General features: G+C 48.8%; 1 protein-coding gene across 5 annotated transcripts in view; it reads left to right on the forward strand.

The window, feature by feature from the left end:
• The window catches only part of PLCH2 (phospholipase C eta 2), a 336561-nt gene that overhangs the window by 308587 nt on the left and 2926 nt on the right, over positions 1-25048 (forward strand). For all 5 annotated transcript variants that reach the window (XM_027855536.1, XM_027855535.1, XM_027855539.1 and 2 more), the window contains 9 exons: positions 1177-1259; positions 1650-1747; positions 4437-4619; positions 6984-7091; positions 10285-10409; positions 11229-11313; positions 11959-12105; positions 12969-13048; positions 20766-21078. In XM_027855536.1, coding sequence (XP_027711337.1) covers positions 1177-1259; positions 1650-1747; positions 4437-4619; positions 6984-7091; positions 10285-10409; positions 11229-11313; positions 11959-12105; positions 12969-13048; positions 20766-21078 — 1222 coding nt within the window. The remainder of the gene's footprint in view (positions 1-1176; positions 1260-1649; positions 1748-4436; positions 4620-6983; positions 7092-10284; positions 10410-11228; positions 11314-11958; positions 12106-12968; positions 13049-20765; positions 21079-25048) is intronic.

A 25048-nucleotide genomic window follows, 5' to 3' on the forward strand; every position in this document is an offset into this window, starting at 1 on the left:
TCCAATTAAGAGATGAGGAAACTGAGGCTTAGAGAGGTACCTGGCACTGAGTAATAGCTTGATGAACCCTTATTGACTGAAGTGGTAAGCACTTAACAATCAACCTGCAAACAGTAATTAAGTATCTATTTTGTGCCAGGTACTGTACTAGGTATTGGGGATCCAGAGACAAAAGCAAAGGCCTGAAGGGCCTTGTATCCTATCAGGGAAACAATACCCATGTTATACAGCTTGAGTCAGAATTTACACCCAGATCTCCTGATTTAAGTACAGGACTTTCTATCTGCCATGTTACAATGCCTCTCCTTGCCTATTCTCTAGTGTTCTGGACATGTGAGCTATTGTTATTACAATCTTCTGGGGAAAGTGGAAGATAGATGAGGTCAAGGTCAAACATCAGGAAGAATCGGTTTGTCTGGGCAGATTCCCAAGGCAGGGGCGGGGCTCCAGGCACTGGTCAGCAGCAGACAGCCTGGGCCAGGTGCTTTCTCTCGATTCCTGCCTCCTTAGAGACCTTACACATCAGGTGTCAGGGTCAGGAACTTGCCAGGAGTCCCCTATTAACTGGACCTGAGGAACACTGCAGAGCCAGGAAACGGGGCACAGACAGAAGAAAGAGTGGAGTGAAGGGGCACACAGGCTGAGATGCAATGAGAGGAAGGAGAAGAAGACAGAGAGGGGACAAAAGCATCCTTCCTAGACTAAGGCCCTAAGACCCTTCCAAGGGGTGACTGAGTTGGGACAGGGCTTTCTTGCCCCGTAGGGAATTCAGGAGTTAGTCTGCTGCCAGAGCCTCTTACCTCGCTCACCTCTGCCTCATAGCTTCCTTCACATATCACTTCCTTTCATGATCCTTCTCCTTGTTTGTGCTTGCTGACTCCTCACATCATTATGCATAGACTTCACTGAGTACAGAGGTTCATAGACTTCCCTGAGTACAGAGGTTCATAGACTGAGGGCTAGAAGGAAAGAATTGAGTTCAATCCCTTCATTTTACAGATGAGGAAACTGAGTCCTAGAGAGGTGAAGTGATTCCCTTGAGGCCACACAGGTAGCAAGTGGCAGAACCAGGATATGAACCCACAGCCTCTGTTAAATCAAGCATTCTTTTCACTGCTGTGTAGATGCTGACTTTCTGTGGCTGGCTAACATCACATCTCTCTCCTCCCTATGCAGAAAAAAGGGAGCAAGTTAAAGAAAACTTCCAGCATAGAAGAAGCCGATGATGATTTGGACTCCCAAGGAAGCCAGAGCAGAGGGTCAGTTCCCTGGGGCAGGCACCTGGTGATCAGAGATGGGAAGGGATGGGTAGAGGTCCAGCAGGGCATCCAGGGATAAGGTTGAGCATCTGAGCACATCCCAAAGGTTCTTAGAGTTTAGCTCCAGAGCTGGGAGGCACCTCAAAGGCCATCCAGACCCACTCCCCCATTTTACAGATGAGAAAACTGAGGTTTCAGTTAGTAAGTATCTGAGGAAGGACTTGTACTCAGGTCTTCCTGATTCTAAGTCCATTACTCTAGCTACTGCTCCATACTACCCTGTGGCATGACGGTTGTATCTGATGAGCTCTGGGAAGATGGAGGTGAGAACTTGTACCTGTGTGAGCTGACCATGATTCTTGCTCCTCTACTCTCACTCGGTTTATGTAGGATAAACCGACAGAAGAAGACCATGAAACTGTCCAGGGCTCTCTCTGACCTGGTGAAATACACCAAGTCTGTTGGAATCCATGACGTGGAAACAGAGAGTAAGTAGGGACAGTCCCCCAGATCCCAGGGAGTAAGAAGAAGTGGGGAGAGAACTAGAGGAGTAAGGGGAGGTGTAGCGGTGAGGGGAGGTGGAAGGGAGACAGGAAGGGAGCTACAGGGAGGAGGGGTGAGGAGAGGAAGGGAGAGAGATGCAGATGGAGGTGGGGTTTAAGGGAACTGGGGAGGGAGGTGCATATGGGATGCATTGCCTACCTCATGGGGTCATGAGGCTTTTAAAGAACTTTGTGAACCTTAGAGTGATGTATAACTGCATCCTTTAGGGTTGTCAGGGTCCAGTAAAGGGGTGATGGTCGTGGAGCCTTAAGCCCTGGGCTCAGTTGCCCCTTAGGTTCCCTACTCTTTGTGCAACCTTGAAAATGCCATTCCCTATCCCTGACCTTTGATCTCCTTCTCTGGATAATGAGAAAGTTAAACTAGATGATTTCTATTGACTAACATTTGTTAAGCACCTGTGTTCTGGGGAGACAGAGTCAAAAGTGAAACGATATCTTCCCTCAAGGAGCTTACACTCTATTTGAAGGAGAAGAGAGGAGAGGGGATGGATGAATGGATGGATGAATGGATGGACGGATGGATGGGTGGGTGGGTGGATGGATAGATAGATATGTTCATGCAAAATAAATTCGAGGCAATTGGGGGAGGGGATGTTGATAGCAGTCTATGGGAGGGACATAAGGGGCTATCTTAGTAGTAATTACAGTGCCTGGCACATGATAGGAGCTGGATAAATGTTTGTTGACTGACTGTCAGATCTGGTCTACCCAGCTCATGAAAGTAATTCCCTCTGTAAGGTACTCAATAAGTGGTTTTCCAGTTGCTGCTCAAAGACTTCCAGTGAGGGAGAGGCTGTCACCACCTCCAGAAGCAACCCATTCCATTTTGAGACAGCTTTCATTTGAGAGCTGAAATTGACCTCCATGCTGCTTGGGTCTGCCCTCTGAGGTCAAAGAAAAGGACCATGGTAGGAGGTGGTCCTTCAGCTGAGCTTTGAAGAGAGCAAGAGATTCCAAAAAGTGGTGACGAGGATGGAGGGTATTCCTGGCACGGTGGGCAGCTAGTCCCGAGGGACAGAGATGCCCAACCCTAAATCGGCCCCAATTTGGGAAAGCCAAACCTCTGTATTCAGAAGTGAGGCCACCTAGATGCCGAGAAGTCCACGTTCCTTCACTGAGGGGTGAAGCTTCACTCGGTGGGATCTTCTCTTCAGAGGGTGGGGTTGGGATTTTGCCTGACCCTTCATTCCACTCCATGGTCATTACAATTGTGTGTTTCTGCCCCAGAGAGATTTTTCTTCTCTAATATCTGCCTTGAGTCCTGGCTTCTCCTGGGCTTAAGAGAGAAAGAAGGCGGTGACTGAGACCAGCCTTGTCACGATTCAGCTGGAACATTCTCCAAGTGATCTCCAGATGACATGACATACCTCCTCTTAAGCACCAAGCCTTTTAAAACATTATCACTTTTTAAATTTAATTGAAACCCATTTGAATCAAACTTGTTCTTAAAATGTATCACATACTTTCATCATTTATTCTGAACAGGACCAAATGCTCACTCGATGGCTCAGGCTCATTATTACAAGAGCCAATTTGTATGAGGGGCTCTAAGGGAATCATCTATCTCTCTCCTTCCTCACTGGCAGATGGCTGGAAGGCTCTCACGTGGTTTCTGTCTACCCACATCCAGTAACCTTTCCCCTTCTCTGAGGCTGCTTCTAGTCTTAGGAGGACCAGGGAGCAAGATGACCAGAGTGTGATTGGAATTGTTTATAAACTAAAAGGCTGTAAATGCCAAACAAACATTTGCAGCGTTTCCTACAGGTTTAAGTTTACAAAACACTTTTACTTTCATGTACTATATAAATGTAATCTATACTCTATAATATTTATATAAATTGTATATAATTAAATGTAACTAGTATAATTAAAGTGTCCCATCCGACCTCATAATCTCTTCCCCTCTACCCGGTTAGTCAAAAGTAATATCTCCTCCCTTCAGCTCTTGAGTTACTCTGTTCGTATCTCTCCTATCTGATTTTTTGTATCCACGTCCCAGTTAGACTGCGTCCCTGGGAGGTAGTTACCATAGCTATAGACTCATAGACCATCAAAGCTGGAAGTGATGATAGAAGGAAAGAAACAAGCGTTTATTATTCACCTACTATGCTACGTGCACTTTACAAATACTACCTCATGAGATCCTCACCTGAGAGCTAGGTGCTCTCATGATCCCCATGTTATAGTTGAAGCAACTGAGGCAGACAGAGATTATATGACTTGCCCATAGTCACACAGAGCTAGTAAGTATCTGAGACTACATTTTAACTCAGTTCTTCCTGACTCCAGACTCATCACTCTCCTTGGCCACCTGCCTGCCTTTGGGACCATCTAGTCCAATCTTATTATTTTATTGATCAAAATGAGGCCCGGAGAGGTTAAGCAACCTACCTAAGGTCACAGAGCAAGTTAGTCTGTACTGTGTGATCCACTTGGCCTTTCATGCAATATAATAATAATAATAATTAATAACATAAATATAGCACTATGTGCCAGGCACTGTGCTAAGTACTTTGCAGTTGAGTTGAGTGTCAGGTGTGAATTCAACTGGATTAACCGTTTATTAATTAATTAATTTGATTAATTGATTACTCTGATTAATTTCTAATACTAGTTTCCTGCAGTTGGCAAGTATCATCCTTTAGTGAGACCAAGGCCCATCAGATTCTACAACAGAAGCCGGCCCACTACCTGCGTTTCAACCAGCACCAGCTTTCCCGTATCTACCCATCCTCTTACCGGGTCGACTCAAGTAACTACAATCCTCAGCCCTTCTGGAACGCTGGATGTCAGATGGGTAAGTAAACAGAAGGGTCAGACTGGAGGAGCAGAAGCTTGGGAGAAGGATGCCCCAGGGAGAACAAGAGAGGACGCCTGTAAGATTCTCTGGGGCCGAAAACTGGACTTGAAGGTGTCCGAGTATTTTTAGCACACATCTCCCCTGCTCAAAAGTCTGCAATGGCTCACTACTACCCACAGGATAAAGTCCAGGTTGTTTAACCTGGAACTCAACAGTCACGTAATTCATTCATCCAACAAACATTTATTTTTTTTTTTAAAGGCAATTGGGGTTGAGTGACTTGCCCAGAGTCATACAGCTAGTAAGTGTCAAGTGTTTTGGTCTGAGGTCAGATTTGAACTCAGGTCCTCCTGACTTTAGGGTCGGTGCTCTATCCACTGCACCACCTAGCTGCCCCTCAACAAACATTTATTAAACACCCTGTACATATGTGCTAAGTCCTCTGTCTAGGTATCATAGAGGATACAGAGATGGGTAATGCAGAGGGTCTGTCCTCCAACAGCTTGCAATCTGATAGGGGAAACAAGACCTCTGCTGGTGTACACTCTCCCTAGTGTAAAGCAGGGTGTGATAAGGATGTAAGAAATGCAAATGATCTTGCCCTCCCCTCATTTCTTGCTGCTCCCCAGTGCACATCCTCCCTTCCAGCTGGGCACATCTCTTTGCTGTCTCCCATACTCTCCCATGTTCCTGGTGGAAAGAGAGCTGGATCAATAAGCAGAGGAAGTAGGTCCATATCCTGCCTTTGCCACTTACTATCTATGTGACCTTGGACAGATCATAGCACATTTCTGAACCTCAGTTTTCTCATCCATAAAATGGGACATTTGAGCCAGATGATCTCTAAGGTCCCTTCTGCCTTCAAATCCACGAATCCATGCTAATGCATCCTTGTACATGTTTCCATCCCATGCCTGGAATGGTTTCCCTCCTCATCCCCAACCCCCACCCTTTGGAATCCCTGGCTTTCTTCCAATAGTCATAATAACAACAATAATAAATATTAGTATTTATACAGTTCTTTGAGGTATGCAAAGTACTTTACAAACATCTAATTTGATCCTCTCAATAATCCCAAGAGTTTAGGTGAAATGATTATCTCATTTTACAGATGAGCAAACTGAGACTGAGAAACTTGTCACAAAGTTAATAAGTGCCTGAGGCTGGATTTGAACTCGTCTTTCTGGCTGCAAGTCCCATACTCTATCCACTAGGCCCCTGGGGCAACTAGGTGATGCAATGAATAGAGCATCAGGCCTGGAGTCAGGAAGATTCATCTTCCTGAGTTCAAATTGGCCTCAGACACTTAGTAGCTGTGTGACCCTGGACAAGTCACTTAACCCTGTGTGCCTCAGTTTCTGTATCTGTTAAATGAGCTGGAACAGGAAGTGGCAAACCAGTATTTCTACCAAGAAAACCCCAAATGGGGTCACAAAGAGTTGGACATGACTGGAAAATGACTGAATGCCTTTCCTTTGGCCCCAGGAGGGAGAGCTGGGAGCAAAGGGTGATAGCTGCAAAGAGCGCCCTTCCCCAGTCCTGCCCCCCCCTTCAAGGCCCTGGTACCACCTCCTCCCTGAAGCTTTCCCTGACCACACCTTCATCCATTGAAGATTTCTCTTTTCTCTAAACCTCTCCTTCAGTCCTGAGGCCTGCAATACCCAAACTCAGTCTTGAATCACATGCAGCTTCATGCCAATAGTGTGTGTGTTCATGTATTTTGTCTTCCTGACTAACCTATGAGCTGCCCATGGGGAAGGACCATGATTTGTAATTCCTTGTCTCCTCCAAGGGACCCAGCACTGTGCTAGGCACACAAGTGCTCACACCTACACCCCCATTCATGATTTGAATTACTGTTGCCTCAAAACAACCCTATTGGAATAAATCATGTAAAGAATCTTGGCAGGGAGATTTGGAGTCAAAGGACCTGAGTTCAAATCCAGCCTCAGACATTTACTAGCTGTGTGACCTTAGGTGAGACACTTAACCTCTCTCTGCCTCAGTTTCCTCAACTCTAAAATTGAAATAATAACAACACCTACCTCCTAAGGTTGTTGTGAGGATCAAATGAGATAAAACTTGTAAAACACTTAGCGCAGTGCCTGGCACATAGTAGGCATTTAATAAATGCTTATTTCCCTCCTCTTGTTCTCTCGAATACTGAGTCCTCATATTTGTTAATTCAATGAGTTTTTACTGGCATGGGATGAATTGAGTGGTTGTGCTTGGAAGCAACAGGTCCCCTTTGGGCTTCCTATTTCCCTGCCAGCCCTGGCTCCAGCCAGGGGGAAACTGGTCCTTTCTCTGCCCAGCTGGCTCAGGCTCAGAACTGACCTCGATCTCATGTTTTCCCCACAGTTGCCCTCAACTACCAATCAGAGGGGAGGATGCTCCAGCTGAACCGCGCCAAGTTCAATGCCAACGGCAACTGTGGCTATGTCCTCAAGCCCCAGTGCATGTGTCAAGGTGAGAGGGAGCATCTCTGGCTGGGTCCTGGCTGTGGAAAAGACTAGATCCTCCTCATTATCAAGCTAAGAGGGCCTGCCTGGACCCTGAGTCTCACCCCCTTGTTTTACAGATATGGAGCCGCAGGGAGGTAAAGGAATTGCCTGGGGTTTCCTTGGGTAGAAAATGCCAGGAGAGGAATCTGAACCTCTGACAGCAGGGTCAGAGATCTGCCTGTTGTATCACACTATCTCTAAGAGTCTAAAAATCAATACTGGGCATCTACAAGTGGGAAGGGAAGGGGAGAGAACGATGGAAACATGGGGAGGCCATAGCATCTAGAAGGATGAAAAGGAGCAGGTGAGTCACCCTCTAAAAGCAGGAACTTAGAGCTGGCATCAGGAAGAAGGTCCTGGCTGGGAGGACTCAAACACATAACCAAGGAGTCTGAGATCATCCTGTTCTTTGAACGTTTGGGATTCGGATCAATTCAATAGGCATCGATGAAATGCCTGCTGAGCGCCAGGCACTGGGGATACAAAACCACAAATTAAAGATGGCCTGCTCTCATGGGGTTTACATTCTATTGGAGGAGACAATACAAGCAATATAAATGGATCTGGGTCACTTAAGCAAGCAAAACCTGGAGCCAGTAAGTCAACAAACATGTATTAAACACCTCCTATATACCAGGCAGTGTGCTAAGTATTGGAGATACAAAAAAAGGCAAAAGACAAACCTTGTCCTCCAGCAGCTTACAATCTAATCTGAGTAATTGGGTGATGCCTGGTGAAGACACAACTTGGCACTCTTGCCCCTGCAGCCATTTTGGTGGGGAAAGGGGGGCAGCTGCAGCAGATGGAGCCCATGTGCATTGCCTTCCTGCTGGGGAGCTATCTGCTAGCCCTTTGGTATGAGGAGATTGTTCTAACAGGCCCAGGGCTGGGGGGTGGGGGGGTGGGGGTGGAAGGATTGATGCTCCAAGGACTGTGTGGTACATCTTGACCCCATCTGTCTGCCCATGCACAGCCTCTGAACTGTCTCCACTCTCATCCCCTCACCCTCCTTGGCTCAAGAAAATGACTTTGAATTTTTAAAAAAATTTTAAACCCCATTTCTTCTCTTTCTGCCCCCACTTCCCCTCATGCTCAAGTTTTCAAATCCTTTATCTACTCCTGTAGCTGCCACAGATAACAGGCTGGATGAAAGCATTTGAAGGGGATGTTACATTCACAACTGGCTATGCTGAAGCCACTCAACCTGGCCCTCCAAGGACTGGTATCTGCCAGACCCCAGTCTGGTACTCTGCTAATAGAATTCTGGAGGTTGTCATTCTTGTGGATGGGGCCAGGCTGGACCTGGTCTGCTTAGCTTCACTTCAACAAAGCCCCCTGTCCCTCAGGCAGCCTTATTTGTCAACCCCGAAGCCTGTCTGACTAGCAGACTGTCCTCAGCATCCTGGGAGTTTTAGATTAAGTGATGTACCTGAGGGGGTTACATTCATAGACTGAGTGATGCACCTGAGGGGATTACGTTCATGGTATGGGCTTGGAACAGAGGCTAGTATTGAGAAAGACCATGATCATGGGGTAATAAGGCATATATACTCAAGGTAAGGTGTGTTCCTTTTAAGGGGATTGGGGTTCATAGCCATAGAATAAAAGGGTATTAAAGATAGTCAAGGGCAGCTAGGTGGTGCTAGAGAGCCAGCCTTAGAGTCAGGAGGACCTGAGTTCAAAGTGTCAGACACTTACTAGCTGTGTGACCCTGGGCAAGTCACTTCACCTGTTTGCCTCTGTTTCCTCATCTGTAAAATGAGCTGGAGAAGGAAACAGCAAACTACTCCAGTATCTCTGCCAAGAAAGCCTCCAACAGGGTCAGAGTCATACACAACTAATCAACTAAACAACAGCAAAGATAAGCAAAACAGGAGGGTGTAGGGGCAAAGGGGCTGGATTTGGAGTCAAAGAGACCTGAGTGCAACATTTGCCCCTTTTGTTTGTTGGCCGTATGACTGTGGGCACATCACAGAATCATTGTTCTGGACTTGAAAAAGACTCCAGAGGTCATCTGGCCTAACGTTCATTGAGGCCCATGGAGGTCAGAGGGGAGAACTAGAACTGGCAGGGATATCAGAAGTTATATAGTCCAACACTTCATTTTACGAATGTGGAAACTGAGGCCCAAGTGATGTGCCTAAGGTCACACAGGTGGTCATCATCAGAAGTAGGATTTGAACAAAGATCCTCTGACTCCATAATTGGTATTTTTTTCTATTGAACCCCATTGCCTTCACTAAAATTCTCTGGGTCTTGGTTTCCCCATTTATAAAACAGAGTTTGAAGCAGCTAGGTGATGCAGTGGATAGAGTTCTGGCCTTGGAGTCAGGAGGACCTGAATTCAAATCTGTCCTCAGTTACTTGATACTCACTAGCTGTGTAACCCTGGGCAAGTCATTTAACCCTGATTGCCTCACCAAATATTAAAAAAAAAAACAAAAAATACATGAAACAAAGTTAATATCTCTCACACCCATCTCATAGGGTGCTTATGAGGCTCAACTGAGGTACTTGGATATAAAGCTCTTTGAATAGATTAGAGTACTGCAGAAGTGGTCATTATTATCTGATCCAGCCCTCACATTTTACAGATGAGGAAACTGAGGCCCAGAGAAAGAGTGGAAATTGATTAAGATCATAGAGCATCAGGACTCGAACACAGGTCTCCAAACTCTGAATCCAGAGCGTGTCCCACCATACCAAGCTACCTCTGGCTGACCTGAAATGCTCTCTCTCCCTCCTCGCCTCTACCTTTTGGCTTCCCTAACCTCCTTCAAGACTTAGTTCAAATCCCACCTTCTGCAGGAAGCATTCCTAATCCCCTCCCCACCTTGCGTTTCATTGAAACAGTGTGTGTCTCTTGTCTATACAGAATTACTTGCATGTTGTCTGCTCCATTAGAATGGGAGCTTCTGAGGTCAAAGACCATAGTTTTGGCTTTATTTCTGTCCCCAGTTCTTAGCCCAGTGTCTGACTCAGAATCACTGCTTAAGAAAGCTTGTTGACTGATGATTGACTGAGCTTCCAGTAACTCAGTCATGTGGCCTGGTCTCTCAGTGAAGGGCAGAGATCCTTGCTTCCAATTTCCCCAGTGGAATCTGTGGCCAAGAGAGGGGATCCTCTGTGTTACATCCCTGGGTTCCGTCTTTTTCTAGGTGTCTTCAATCCCAACTCTGAAGACCCTCTCCCAGGGCAGCTGAAGAAACAGCTGATACTCCGGATTATCAGTGGACAGCAGCTCCCCAAACCACGGGACTCCATGTTGGGCGACCGAGGAGAGGTAGGTGGGAGTATTGGACAAGGGGCTGGCCTCATCTTTGCAGGTGAGCTGGCCAGTGCCAACAGGTCCCAGAGGGGATTGGGCAAGGATGATGTGGGCCAGGGGATAAAAACAGGAAACAAGCAGCCTGGTGTAACGGGCTGAGGATCAAGGAGATGTAGGAAGGAGACTTGGACATCCTGCAATGATGAGAAAAGCAGGATGGACTGCTGGAAGTCTTCAGGCAGAGGCTACAAGACCACTTGATGGATGTCTTGTAGGAGGGGAAATTCTCTTTCCAGTATGGGTTGGACGGCACAGCCTCTGAGATCCCTTCCAACTCTGTGATTCTGTGACTGATTTCAAGCCTTCTTCCTGCTACTAATATACTATGTGATCCTGGCCAAGTAATTGTCTTTCTTTGGGCTTCAGTTTCCTCATCTGTTAAATGAGAGGATCTGTTAAATGGAAGATCTCCAATGGCCTTTCCAGTCACGATGATGATGATGATAGCCCATATTTGTAAGATTTGTGAAGCACTTTACAAATATCTCCCAGCAACCCTGGGAAGTGGGTGCTATGAGTATTTCTATTTTACATATGAGGCAGAGATCAGTTAAGTGACTTGCTCAAGATCACATAGCTAGTAAGCATCTATATCTGGATTTGAATTCATCTTTCTGATTCCACATCCAGTCCTCTGTCCATTATACCACCTAGGTGCCTGTATGACTCTAAGACGTACTTATGAAACATAGGGATGTCTTGGAAGATAGAAGGCTGTACTAACTGACCTCCCAAGCTTCCCACCCACCCCTCATCCTCCTATTTGCCTTCCAGATCATCGACCCTTTTGTGGAAGTGGAGATCATTGGATTACCAGTGGACTGCAACAAGGAGCAGACGAGGGTCGTGGATGACAATGGTGAGCATTGCTTCCCTTCACTCTTCACCCTCCCTGTGTCAACGTATGGGGCCAGAACCCTGTACTGTCTGCTGTAGGAGAGAACTCCCAAAGAAGTAGAGATAACCCTCCCTAACCTTTAGAACTCACAGTTGAATTAGGAGAGCAGGGAGGGCGTGCATGACAGTGATGCCCACCTGCCTCCCTCTCTCTTCCCTCCTTTTCTGGTCATGGTGAGAATCAGATGGACTCTGAAGGGCAGTTGCTTCCTTTTACGTTCTTAGTCTCAGGAGTGAGGTTGATGACTGTGCACAGCTCTGCCTCACTTAAATCCAGTTCACCCACAAGTCAAGACCCTCCTGATGTCATTGGTCCTCTTTGAGAATGAAGGACGAACCAAAGTCTTTGGGCTGTGGAAAAGGGAGGTGATGGTAACCAGTCACGAGAGTAACTCTAATGATTCTGGGCAAAGACAGTCCTTCCTCATGCTGGAGTGGATTTTGGTGGGCTAGGGGACTCTTCATTACTTTTGGCATGCAAAAGAAGAAGATTAAAGTGAAATAAAGGGAATAATATATGGTGACCCTGGAAAAGGGAGTTGAGTCAGAGATGAAACCTGTTTTTTCCTCTGGGCTCAAGTCCACCTTGCCTTTCTCTGGCCTCTAGGCTTTAACCCCATGTGGGAGGAGACCCTGGTGTTCACAGTGCACATGCCGGAGATCGCACTGGTCCGGTTCCTGGTTTGGGATCATGACCCCATTGGGCGGGACTTCATTGGACAGAGGACATTGGCATTTAACAGCATGATGCCAGGTGAGTTCTCCATTTCCGAGTCACTGGGCAATAACCAATTCAACGAGCTCTGGCTAAGGCACTGGCTAGATACTATGGATGAAAAGACAGGATGGAAAATGTTCCCTGGCATCAAGAAGCTTCCATTCTAGCGAGGGGATACAAGATATAAGCAGGTAAATCGGTAAAGATGGAAAGCTCACGAACAACTAGAGACATGCCAATATTCAGTGGCTGTTGTGAGTGTTCCTTCCACCAGAAGGGTCAATCAAGTACAGCCTGAATCAGATGAAAATGTAATTGGGAAATGTTTAACCAAATAACAATAAAACATAGATAATATTACATGTTAAAACTAAATCAACATGTGGCATGCAGGGGTCCTCATGTACAGCTTAGCAGTCCCGTTTCTGTTTGAGTTGGACACCCCTGCCTTTCACCAATGCATCTATCTCTGCTGGTGCTATACTAGTCCATGCCCTCCCATAAACTTGTGATGGTGGCTCACTCAACATACTGAGGGGCCTTCCTCAACTTCTTTTGACATTTTGAAGATAAAAGCTTCATTATGGTAGTGGATGACCCTGGGATCTCAAAGCCTTTGTCAGTGGATTATAAGTTTTGGCAGGTGCTACCCCTGAGTATATTTCCAAGTCTGCTTTCCAAAGACTGGTCTAGCTCATCAGTTAGGGGCCCACAGTGAATAGAGTCCTACACAAAACCTGTATCCCAGAAGAGTGGAAGCTCCATGAGAGCAGGAACTGTTCCATATTTGGGGGGTGTCCTTAGCACCTAACACAGTGCCTGACCTGGAAGTGGGTGCTTGTTGTGGCCAGAAAGACCTCCCCCCCACCTCCTCTGTACTTCAATGATCTTTATTTTAGGTTATCGACATGTCTACCTGGAAGGGATAGAAGAGGCCTCCATCTTTGTTCATGTAGCTATCAATGACATCTCGGGTAAGGTGAGTACCCTTGGCCACCATGGGGATCCCTTAGGGGATCTTGTTGGGATCTGGGCTGTGACTGACCTGAGGATACCAGTCCTTCTTCCCAGGGAAGCCCACACAAAGTTGAGGGGAGGGAGAGGACCTGCATTGCTAGACTTGGGTTCTTTCCTGGGACGTCCTGGTTTTCAAATTGACAGGCCCTTCAGGTGAAGGTTGAGACAATAAGCTGTAACTGGTCAGAAGGTCAATCAACAAGTGTTTTTGAAGTGTCTACTACATACCAGTCACTGTGCCAAGCACTAGGGATACAATGGAAGGCAAAAACAGTCCCTGCTATCAAGGACTCCATATTCCAATGGGGAAGATAACATGCAAATAATTATGTGCATATAAGATGTTTGGGTAAAGGGAAAGTTTCTTCCCTTTGATACACAAAATGGAACTGAAATGGTGTCACCTGGCCAGCTCAAGGACCCAGTGAATCCTTTGGTTGTCCCAGAGGTAACACCCATTTAAGAGATATTCTCAGATTCTCAGTCCCCGCCCCCCTTCACCCCCCACCTTTCCTCAATGTGGGGAGGTAGAGTAGAACATTTGCCTTCAAGGAGTTTAGACCCCCAACTCCTCCCATGGCTTCTTTCTATTTCCTGGTAGCCCATGAAAGGTTGTGGCCTTCCCACACCCCAGCTTGGGAGCTGGGCTAAAGCTATCAGTGCAGAAACTAGCCCGTACAAACATCAGCCCCACCCCTTGTCCGCTCTCCTACAGACGTTAGTAAGAAGGCAAATGTTCCCTCCGGGGCAGTGGGGTTCAGCCACGCCCCCTATTGTCAGCTGTCTCAATAGAAGGCCCCCTTGGGTCCTCCCGTTCTTAGCCCAGACCCTAAGTTAAGAAGAATGAGAGAGACATCTGAGAGATAGGAGAACCTTCTCCTGCTGATTTCTCCAGCTCAGAGTCAGGTCAGAACCTCTTAGGCAGAGAGATTCTCTTGAGACTCCTTTTGTGTGAGATCTCTCACACCGGTCAACTTGTGAAATCTCGAAAGGGGAGGAGAGACTGCCCACATACTGGGAGTCAGATCTGGGCTGAAGTCCCTGACTCTGGACCAGCGGCCAAATTCCTTCCCTCCCCTTTCCTCAGCTGTAAACTAAGAGGGTTAGACCACCTCTAAGCTCCATCCCAGCTCTAACATTCTATGTTCAAGGCTCCCTCCGAGCTCTGACATTTATATGCTAAGGTCAATTAGTCAATCAGTCAATAAGCTTCTATGTTCAAGGCTCCCTCCAAGCTCTGACATTTATATCCTAAGTCAGTCAGTCGGTTGACAAGCTTGTATCCAGCACCTTCTGTGTGCCAGGCACTGTTTTAAGCTAAGCACTGGTGACATAAAAAAGGGAAAAGCCACCTCTGCCTTCAAGAAGCGCACGTCCTAATGGGAGAGACAGTACGCCAGTAATTCTGTACATTCAAGATGCAAACAGGTAGGTCCCTCCCTACTGAGCATTGTCCAAAAGGCCCTTCTGAGAGCTGACACTCTATGTCCCAAGGTCTCTAGCTGAACTTTACAATTCTGTGTTCTGAGGCTTCTCCCAGCTCTGTCGCTCTATGTTCTGACACTCCAGAATTCTAGAGCCTGACATCTGTATACAATAGAGAGCATCAGTTTCAATGAAGGCACACCTTAATAACAAGTTCAGGCTGTGTAGAGGTCAGAGTCTCTCCAAAGATTGCATGGGAAATGTGGACAGGATGGACATCAGGCCCCAGTGCTTTGGGGAGGATGAGAGTAGGTGATAATTCGCCCTACTCAGCATCCCATTTATCCTACAGTTTACGTGAGGTAGCTGTTATTAGACTCAGCAGCCCAGGCTTTAAAATGAGCAGTTTCTAACTTAGGGTAGTGTGTCCCTGAGGAATGTCCTGTCTCCTATCCCACCCCAAGCCTGGCCATTTCTTTGAGGTCTCTCATTGTCTCTCTCTCTCCCTTCTCCCTTCATTTCTCGCTTTCCTTGCCCATTCATCTTTTCCTTTCTCTAGAAGGGAAGGCCTACGGTCTCCTTATCATAAGGCCTCCTGAGTGCTGCTTAGCTAAAGAGATCATGGCCCCTGACCCAGACTCCTTAGTCTGGGTACAAGTGTCTGCCATCTCCATCAGATGGCCTCATCCCCTTTACCCAGGCAGGACATATGAGGAAAAGTCTGCTGCCCTAGCCAGCTCAGCATGGCTCATCAGCCACTCCCTAGTGGCCTGGAAGGGCACACAGCAGCACCCTGTGAATCAGGGAAGTTAAACAAGGGTTAAGTGTCTTGTTGAAGACCATTCTCTGGTCTCATGCACAGCAGATTCAGAGCCTGACTCTGAGTCCCTGGGTGCCAGGATAAAGGGGTCTGATGGATTTGTCAGATTTACTTCCTCTTGATCCAGTGAAGGCCTTGATCTTCCCTCCCCCATGGCCCTGACTTTCCCCTGCTCTCATCTTCCCTTTCTCTTCCCTTCCTTCCTCTTCTCTTCTTTCTTCTTCATTCCTTCTACCTTTTCTTCTCTTTCCCTTCCTCTACCCTTCCTTCCTCTTTCTGCTCCTTTTCTCTATTTCCCCTTCCTTCCCCTTTCCTCCTGCCCTTCTTTCTTTCATGGCCCTGACCTTCCCTTCATCTCTCTTTCCTCCCCTTTCCCCCCATTCTTCTCCTCTTCTTTCTCCTTCCCTCGAAACCTCGACCTTCCTTCCCTCTCCCTTCCTGTCTCTCTTCCCTCCCTCTTTCTTCCCTTCCGTCAGGGCCCTGCTCTTTCCTTCTCTCCTTCCTTCTGCTTCCTTCCCCCATAGTCCTAACTATCCATCTCCCCACCTCCTGCCCTGAAGCCCCTCTCTGTTTGCCCATCCCCTGACCTCACCTATGGGAGGTCCCCTGACAGCCCCCTCCTTCTCACCTCGAGCCCCTCCGCAGTCTGTGTTGGGGACTGTTTTGATTTGCCAGGGCAGAGTGGGGAGGAAAGCAGGGTGTCTGGGTCTGGCTGAGCCTTTGCAGCCGTGTCTGGGAGATTGGACGGGTGCTTTTCCTCCTCCCTCTCTTCCCGTGTGCTCTGTTTCTTTATTCTATGTCTGAGGTCCCTTGTTGCATTCCTCTGACCTTTCCACCTTCCCCGCTCCCAGCTCCTGAGCCTCTGTCTCAATTCCCCTGGGGTCCCTTCCTCTCCCTCCCTCAGCTTCTGTCCTGGTTTGTATTCCTTTTGCCCCCTTTCCCCATCACAGCCTCAGAGAGATACGGTGAGAGTTGGGGGGAGAGGGGGTGATGGAGAAAAAAATCTCCAACAGCAGGAGATTAGAATTAAGGGGCAATGAGTTTTAGATGGTTCCTGGAGTCCCCAGTGAGCCAGCACTTCCTACAACTCAGCCTTAGCCCCTCTCCGGCTCTCCAGTCCTCTGATCTGGTCTCTGGGCCTCTAGGGGTGAGTTTGAGTCCCCTGAGTTCCTAGAGACTCACCAGTCACCAGGGTGACCTCTCTTGCCACCCTGTCTCCAGCAGTAATGGCCAGAACCATTGGGAGACCCACCTGGACAGCTGTGGGATGCCCTCCTAGGAGGGCTGCAGCTAAGCTGGGTCCAATTAGACTCAGAGTCAGAGGGAGCTGGGTTCAAATGATGGTTCTGAGGACAGTGACTATAAACAAGTCACTTGGTTTCTCAGGGACTCACTTACCACCTCCATAAGATGAGGGAGCTAGACGGGGTGATCTCTAATGTCCCTTTTGGCTCTAAAGCCTAGGGTGCTCATCCATTTCTTAAGAATACAGAGCTGGATTCATGGGTGGGACCAAATTGCCCCTGGCTCCTGGGCCCTGCCCCCACCCCCACTCCGGCCTCTCTCATTCCACCACGCAAAGCTTCTTGCTTATGTTTGCCGTGTCTTCTGCCTTCCTTCCCCGCCCTCTCCCCACCTGTGGTTTCTCTGTGTGGTGGGGCTCTTTCCAGGTGTGCTGACCGACACCCCTTGTTCCCCCCAATGTTGTTGCTGTCTGATTTGCCTTTACTCTGTCTGTTTGGTATTACAGTGGGCTTCTCTGCGTCCAAAGTCTTCTTTTAGAAGCAGAGAATGGTTAGGAGCCTTGAAGGTACCCCCCGACCTGTCTCAGGAAGGTGTAGTGACCGCCGCCGCCAGCTGACCTGCATGCTCTCAGACTAGTCACCTCCCCTCTTCCTCCGCCTCCTCATTGACATTTCTGAAACTCTTCAACTCATGGATTGTGACATTCCTCCTTGATATGGTGGGGCCATCTGGAGCCAGAAAACCCGCCATTTATGAAGCAGGTCCAGGATGGAAGGCCCTGAGGGCTCAGCTTTTGCTCTTGTCCCCTCTTTGCTCGTCCCTTCCTTCCCACTTTCCTCTCAACCCACTCCCTTCTCTTTCTTGCATCTCCTTTTCTTCTCTTGCTTCTCTTTCTTCTCACGTTCATCCTTCTTACCCCTTCTCTCTCTTCCCCCCCCTTACACCTCCCCTTTCTCCTCTCTTTTGTTCATAGCCTCTCTCCCTCTTTATCTCTTATTCTTTCTCTTCTATCTCATCCCTTTTATTTCTCCTCTCGATCATTCTTCTTTCCTTTCTCTTTTTCTCCTCTCCCTGTCTCTCCTCTGATTCCTTTTTCCTCCTCTCCTTTGCCCTTCCATCTCTCTCTCTCTCTTCCCCCTCCTCCTCCCTTTTCCCCTCCCTCTTCTTCTCTCCTTCTCCTTCCCTCCTTCTACCCCTCCCTCTCTCCTTCCCTCTCTGTCTCCCTCTTCTTCTCTTCTCCTCTCCTCTCCCTCCTCTCCCTCTCTCCCCCTTTCTCTCCTCTTTCCTCTTCTCTTTTCTTCACTTCTCTTCTTTTCTCTTCTCTTCTCTTCTCTTCTCTCTCTCTCTCTCTCTCTCTCTCTCTCTCTCTCTCTCTCTGTCTCTCTCTCTGTCTCTCTGTCTCTCTCTCTCACACACACACACACACACACACACTTTTTCTCTCCTTTCTTCTTTCACAGAAAAAAGAAACCTTTCGTTCAAATATTCTCCCTGGGTTCCCACAGTCCAGGTCATTCACCTTGATTGGCTCTTCCATTCAAACCAATGGGTATAAGCTCCTGGGGCCCCTTTCTCAAAGGCCCCTCCCCTGATTGCCCTCTGCCTGGGGGTGGAGGGTAGGGGTGGAATGTTTCTGCCAAGTTCAAAGCTAACATTCTGGATCTTCTTCTAAATGACTTTCCTGTGACCTTTCACCAAATTTGCACTGGATTTGGGATCTTGAATCAGTCAGCTGATTCAAGTATGATGGCTCCTTGCTCTCCTTGCCTCCAGGATGCCCCCCCCTGGGAGCTAGCTCTCCCATGGGCCCTGGCCACACACACCATCCCATCCTTGGGGCAGGGTGGGAGGGTGGGAGGGATTGTTGATGTTTTTGTCTGTGATGGGAGTTTGCGTGTGTGCGTGCGTGCGTGTGTTTACTCTCTGAACCTCTTCTATCTGAACTCTGCAAGCATTTGCTAAGGATGCTGGTTACTCTCATCTCCCAGCAGTAACTCTGGGTACTTGCCAACCTCTCTGGATTGTCTCCAAGCTGATGCTGCCCACTAGGCTTTTGGTCCTTCCAATTTGTGTCCAGAGAACCAGCTTTTCTGGGCTAGGTGGCGGAGGGTCCTGGCTGATGGCTGCAGTGAGCCACCTATACCTGGCTCTAAGCCTGCCAGGCATGGCAGGGGGAGGAAAGGAGGAAAGATGGAGGGAGCCAGAGCCATGAGTGGGAGGTTTGGCTCTCCTAGGGTATCCATGGATGAAGCCTTCTGCACACCTTCCCCACATCTTCCCCACTACATACTTGGGACAGCTCCCTATTGGCAGCTAGGACTCAGCCAATCCTAATCCCAAAAGTCAAAGGTGACCAAGAAGCCATCTGGTCCAGCCCCTCTCCCTGGGAAAAGTATCCCCTAAACATTTTTCCATACTGAGCTCAGCACTCTGAGAATTCCAACTTAGCTCTAGGAATTCAAGGCTACAAACATTCATATGAAAGGAGGGGGAAGAACCTTGGATGAAGTGTTAGGAAATCTTTCTCATCCTGGGTCGGCCACCACTTAGCTTCCCGCATGGCCTTCTTGGGACCTCCTTATACCTATCTATAAAAGGGGAAGGACAGAGGACTCTGTGCCTCTTCAGGTCCCTTCTAGCCTCAACCTTCCATGCATCTCTAAGTATGGATGATGCCACCTTCAGCCCCTGGATTACAACCCTAGCTCTGGTGTTTGCCACTTGTCTATGACCTTGGACAAGTCCCTTCCTATCTCCAGACCTTCAGCTCCTCCTCCTCTAGAAAATGAATGGGGTAAGACTGAATGGTCTGACTCCTGTGAAACTAATAAACTGAATTTGACATGCTGGAGCCAGTTGGGTACAGTGGGATCTGTAGACAGACCTAAGAGGAGTCATCTCCCACTTCCTCCATCCTTCTCTGGGACCTTCCCCTTGCTGAAAAAAAAAAAATAACAAAAACAAAAACTGTTCAAAACAAACAAAAATCTTCAACAGCCCAACCTGCTTCACTTGCAATATACAGGGCTGGCAAGTACACATGGAATGTTTTTAGGAATGCTGAAGTTCTGTACATCTATTCAGTGGGTTTTCCACAGTTTGAACACCCAGCTGTGATGTTTTTCTCTTTCTCCAAACCACAAGCTCAGCCCCCCTTTGATGAAGCCCTATAGCACGTGGTCTGGGTCTGACCGGAGGAGCTTGCTTGTTTTCTATGGGTTGCCAACAGGGGGTGGCAGAGGGGGACAGGCAAGCTGCAAGGTCATGCCACCAACCTATGTGGTCTCAGCCCTTCTCCCCTTTGCCCCTCTTTGCTGGGACCCATGCTCCTGATGAATTTCAGTGACACCAGAAAAATTCAGTCCATGCTTACCTCTTACTATGACCTCATAGCCACCCTAGGATCCCCTCCAGAGGGCATGTGGTCTGGGGTGAACCCGGAGTGAAAAGGTGGGGGCAAAATTGGTGGGCATTCCTCTAGAATGAGGAGAAGGGTGAGGAGGAGGGCACCCATGCAGGGCCTTTTGCTGGCCACGCGATCACCTGGGTTGGTTCTCCTAGCCTGGCGGGGACCTCCTCACAGGGAAGAGTCCTGTGCCCACCCCAATGGTAGACAGAAGGACCACCCTGTAGCCCCCAACCTCCTCGCTTCTGCTACTCCCTCTGCTAGATATTCATAGAGACAGTCCTGGAGAGATGTTCGCCCACCCCTAGCATGGGGATTGTGTCTATGAGGGGGTCTACATTCCTAGACCACGGGATAGGGGAGTACGGTTCAGGTTGAGGGTATCTTAAAGGTTCCTCTGCCTAACTGTCCTCTCTCCCTAGCTCCAGACTTTGTGGGAGCAGGGGAGGTAGACAGATTCAACCTTTGTGCCCTTCCACATTCTCCTCAGTTTCCCGAGGGTGAACACTGTGGGACATCCCTCCTGTCCTCCCAGATACAATTTGTCTGCTTCAAATTGACCCTCCCATCTCCTCTCCCAGCACTCAGACAAAGTAGATCCTGCTGAGCTGATGGCTTCTGGCCGGGCTCCAAATGGGGTGCTGCCTCTGGCCCCCATTGGGGGTTGGAGAATCTCCTTCCTTCTCCTTCCTTCCTCATCCCTTAGAGAAGTGGGATGGACATAGGAGGATGGGGAAGGGCCCAGTGGCAGCTGCGTATTATGTGGGGCTCTGTCTCTTGCAGGTCAAGCAGGCTTTGGGCTTAAAAGGCCTGTTTCTCAGAAATCCAAAGCAGGCGTCCCTGGACAGTCATGCTGCTGGTCAGTTCCACAACAGACCCTCCATTAGTGGACAGCTCCTGAGGCGCACGGCTAGCGCGCCCACCAAGAGCCAGAAGAAGGGTAAAAAGGGCTTTCCTGAACTCACCATGGACACCAAAGACAGCGGCTTGGAGGGGGCAGGCGAGGACACCTCCCAGCCCCGCTTTGACTCAGAGCCAGAGAGTACGGCCCCAGCCCCCGGAGCCCTTAGTGAGGGGCCAGGCCGAGGGCCCAAAGGTAAGGCCCAGGGTCCCGGGACAGGGAGAAGCCAGAGCCACGCAGCTGAGGGCCCGACCTTGAGCGAGCCCATCCGAAGGTCAGAGAGGTTCCAAAGCCTAGGCCTTGGCTCCCCAGGTGAGGGGCCAGGTACCCCCGATGGGTCCGGGCCTGCCGGGATGGCAGCCAGCTGCATGAAATGCATGATTGGCTCCTGTGAGGGGCCTGAGGTCGAGGGCCAATGGAGCGGCTGCCAGCCCTGCCCGGGGCCTGCCGTCAGGGAGGACCCCCAGCCTGAGCAGTATAGCGGGGGGCTCGGAGGCGCTGGGAGGCTGGGCCTCAGACACTGGGGGATCAGCGAGCAGCCCCGAGCCCGGCCGGACTCTCTGACCCCTGGTCCCGGGGGTGGCACCAACAGCAACAGCAACAGCAGCCGCGGCGCTGCCCGAGCCCCCCTGGACAATGACCAGCCCCCGGGCCTGGGAAGGAAGAGCAGAAACTTGTCTAAATGCCGTGGGGCCAAGGGCCCTTCTCAACCCAGGTGGCCAGGAGGGAAATATGGGAGTGTTGTGAGCCTGGTTACTGCTGCCAGTGGCTCCACATCCTCTGACTCCAGCAGCCTAGAGAGCCTCAGGGGTCCTGAAAATCCCCACAGGCCCGTGGGCACCTTGCAGAGGGAAATCAATGCTTTGTTTGTTCAAAAATTGGAGGAGATTCGGAGTAAATCCTCCCTAATCTTCACTGGTAAGACCAGATTTTCTTCCCCCTTGCTGGTCCCTTTGGAGCGATCCCTCCCCAATGTGTCCGTCTCCATCGTCCCCCCTACCCCCTTTAGCATGGCCTGCGGTGTAGTGAAGATGTTCCAGGCATAGCTTCTTCGGGAGTTGGGGGGCACCTTTTCTTTCTCAGTGTGTTTCTGTACTAAGTTTGTTTTGGTTTCGCTTCAGTTGGGCTCCCTACCTCTGCCCCTGGTCTTTATTCCTCCCTGTGAGTCATCCCGTTCTCCACCACCCATGAGGTCATTGTCATCCTTCCGTGGAAACCCATGTGGAATAGTTTTAATGTTGGATTGACCAACCAGAGCCTGAGATTGGGGCAGGACAGTCACGGGGCTTCATCCTCCATGCCCTCCCTTGGGGCCTTTCCTTCAGGACTCTATTCTTTTTTTTTTTTTTTTTTTAGTGAGGCAATCGAGGTTCAGTGACTTGCCCAAGGTCACACAGCTAGTATGTGTCAAGTGTGTGGTCTAAGGTGGGATTTGAACTCAGGTCCTCCTGACTTCAGGGCCGATGCTCTATCCACTGCGCCACCTAGCTGCCCCCAGGACTCTATTCTTAAAAGACTTCCCTTCAGAGCTCCATCTCTCTCCCTCTTTGGGACTCTCCCTTCAAGGTCCCATCCTCTTCCTTTCAAGGCTACAACCTTGGGGTCCTCCCTTCAGGGCTCCATCCTCAGGACCCCCCTTCAGAGCTTCATCTTTCTCCCTTCCAGGTTCCCTTCTTGGGACCCTCCTTCAAAGGGACCCTTCAAAGTCCCATCCTCTTCCCTCCAGGGCTTCAAGCTTGAAGCCCTCCCTTCAGGGTTCCATCCCTCCCCATTAGGGCTCCATCCGCCTTCCTTTGGGGCTCCATCCTCAAAGGCTTTCTTTCCACTTTCTTGAAAGGTCAGGCCCCAAGGGAAATCCAGAATAATTGAGATTTGTGAATGAGGCTCTCCTCTGGGTCACTGACCCACATCTTTAGGCAGAGGGCAAACTTTCTTTATTAACCAAGGTTGTCAAACTGAAGAGGTTTAATAGAATAAGACATCTGCTCTTTGGGCTTGGATTTTCACAGTTCGTGGCACTGAGTGTAACAGCTTTAATGAACCTCATTTTCTCTCATTCTCAGGGTCCTGCACTCAGTGGTTGGAGCTACCTATGCCACCCGCAGAGTTCTGAGAATTTTTTTAAAAAATATTCTGCATTGAAATGGAACAAATGAACCCAAAACATAAGGATATGTTTGCTCTGCAGACATGCAGTTTTCAAAAGCAGCATGAGCTCTTTGCTTAAATTTGCTAGGGAAGAAAAATATTGTCATCACTTTAGAAAATGGTGACCTAGTTCAACCTCCCACCCAGTACAGGAATCCCCTCTACCACGTCCCTGCTATAGAATACTTTTGTGACTTTGGGCAAGACATGTCTCTCCAAGCCTCGGTTTCCCCATTTGTAAAATAAAGGATGGCAATATTGCCAATACCTACCACATGGTCACATTGTGAGAACATTTTGTAGCCTTGTTTTGCTGTAGAACTGTGACTGATTTCATCATCCAATTGGTCTACCCTTCCAGTGATGTGTTACAGCTCACTCTCCGTGAGGCTGCCTATGTTGAGTTCAGAGATCTAGGATTGGTAGAAATATCTTTCCGGCATGTACAGAAATCTTCCTCCCTCTATCTTCTCCCCATTGTTTTTTAATTCTTCCCTCTGGGGCCAAGCAGACCGAATCTCATTCCTCTTGTGTATGACGTTTCTTCAGCTATACAGAGACTAAACACCACTGTTGTGTTCTCACCTTCTCTGCACCTCCCCCCCACGTGTATTCTTCTTATGCTGATTGTAACCCTGCATTGGAATCATCATGCAGGTGGAGGCGCATTCCCAAAACCCCATCAGCCCCTGACATCATGGAACTAGGGGCTTTTAGGATTGCTCATAAAGGAATATGGGATAGAAGAAATGAGGAGAAAGCTGGATCAAGAGCTGGAGAGTTGGGGTTGTCTCCCCTTCTTCCCCAGACTCCTTGGGAACAGTACCAGATACCTTTTCCCCAGTTCCGCTCCTGGTTCCTTCAACTTTTAATCAACTATAACATGTATTTTAGGGCCCCTTGCTCCTCACCTTATCATTTCCCCTTGGGCTTTATCATATTCCTGGTTCTTGACCTTGTTTTTCCCTTGCCGGCTGCTATCTGGGGCTGCAGAGGGTAGAAGGGACCATAAGTCTGTATCCCATGGAGATGATGGTGTAAAAGGAGCATTCCAGATAATAAAACTTCCCTTGACTAGCTGGAGGCAGAGAACCTACATCCCACTGAGGAAAAAAACAAAAGTACTGAGCTCCCCCTCCCTCAGTCTCACCTGCAGAACCAGCATCGCTTACAGCCCACCCGGCACTGCTTCCTTTAATCGGGCTGGACAGGGAGATTTCCCAACTTCCTCCCCTCACGGTCCTTCCCTGGCTGAGAGCAAGGGGTGGGAAGTCAGGCCTCTCCGAGTTCTCTAGGCTGCCCAGAGGACGTTGTCGAGTCGACTTAGAAATCGATGAACTGATGCAAGCCAGGACTCCTGCTATTTGCACCCCAAGTTTGTTGGATGTGGATGCCCCAAAAGCTCCAGGGGGCCTGTGCCATTACATCTAATTGGTCCTTTGGCAGTTTCATGTACAAAGCACTATAGGGAACATTTATTAAGCTTAAAAAAAAACGGAAAATAAAACCCCCATCTATTACTCATCAGTGCTCTGGTTGGGCAAACTTTTCCATTTACAGGGAGGGCTTTTATAAAATCCCTCACTGTATTTCCTGGTTCCCTTCCTCCCTGTCCTGCCTCATCACCCACTTCTGTCTCACCCTCCCAACTAATTATGGTTTCTCCTGTCCACATGCATACTCTACCTCTGTAGTTAAGAATTGAAAGGACAGAGAGACTTCAAGGTAACTCACTCAGACTCCTCCCCATTACCCCGCCCCATGTTTCCTCCCCCACTTACCCCAGCAGCCTTTGGGTTCTTGGAAGTCCTGGCCCCCAGTCCCCGTTGTCATGTCTGCCCACAGGGTCTCAGTGTACCCTGAGCATGCTGGCCAGATGGGTTTGGGAATACGCCTGTGGTAGTTTGCAAATCCCCAAACTGGAGGGTTTTGTGTTCAGCATGGGATTATCTCTCAGCATGCTTGAATATTGTGTGTGTGTGTGTGTGTGTGTGTGTGTGTGTGTGTGTGTGTGTGT

Source organism: Vombatus ursinus, unplaced genomic scaffold (genome assembly GCF_900497805.2).
Source record: "Vombatus ursinus unplaced genomic scaffold, bare-nosed wombat genome assembly UNPS02010822.1, whole genome shotgun sequence".
Classification (NCBI taxonomy): domain Eukaryota; kingdom Metazoa; phylum Chordata; class Mammalia; order Diprotodontia; family Vombatidae; genus Vombatus; species Vombatus ursinus.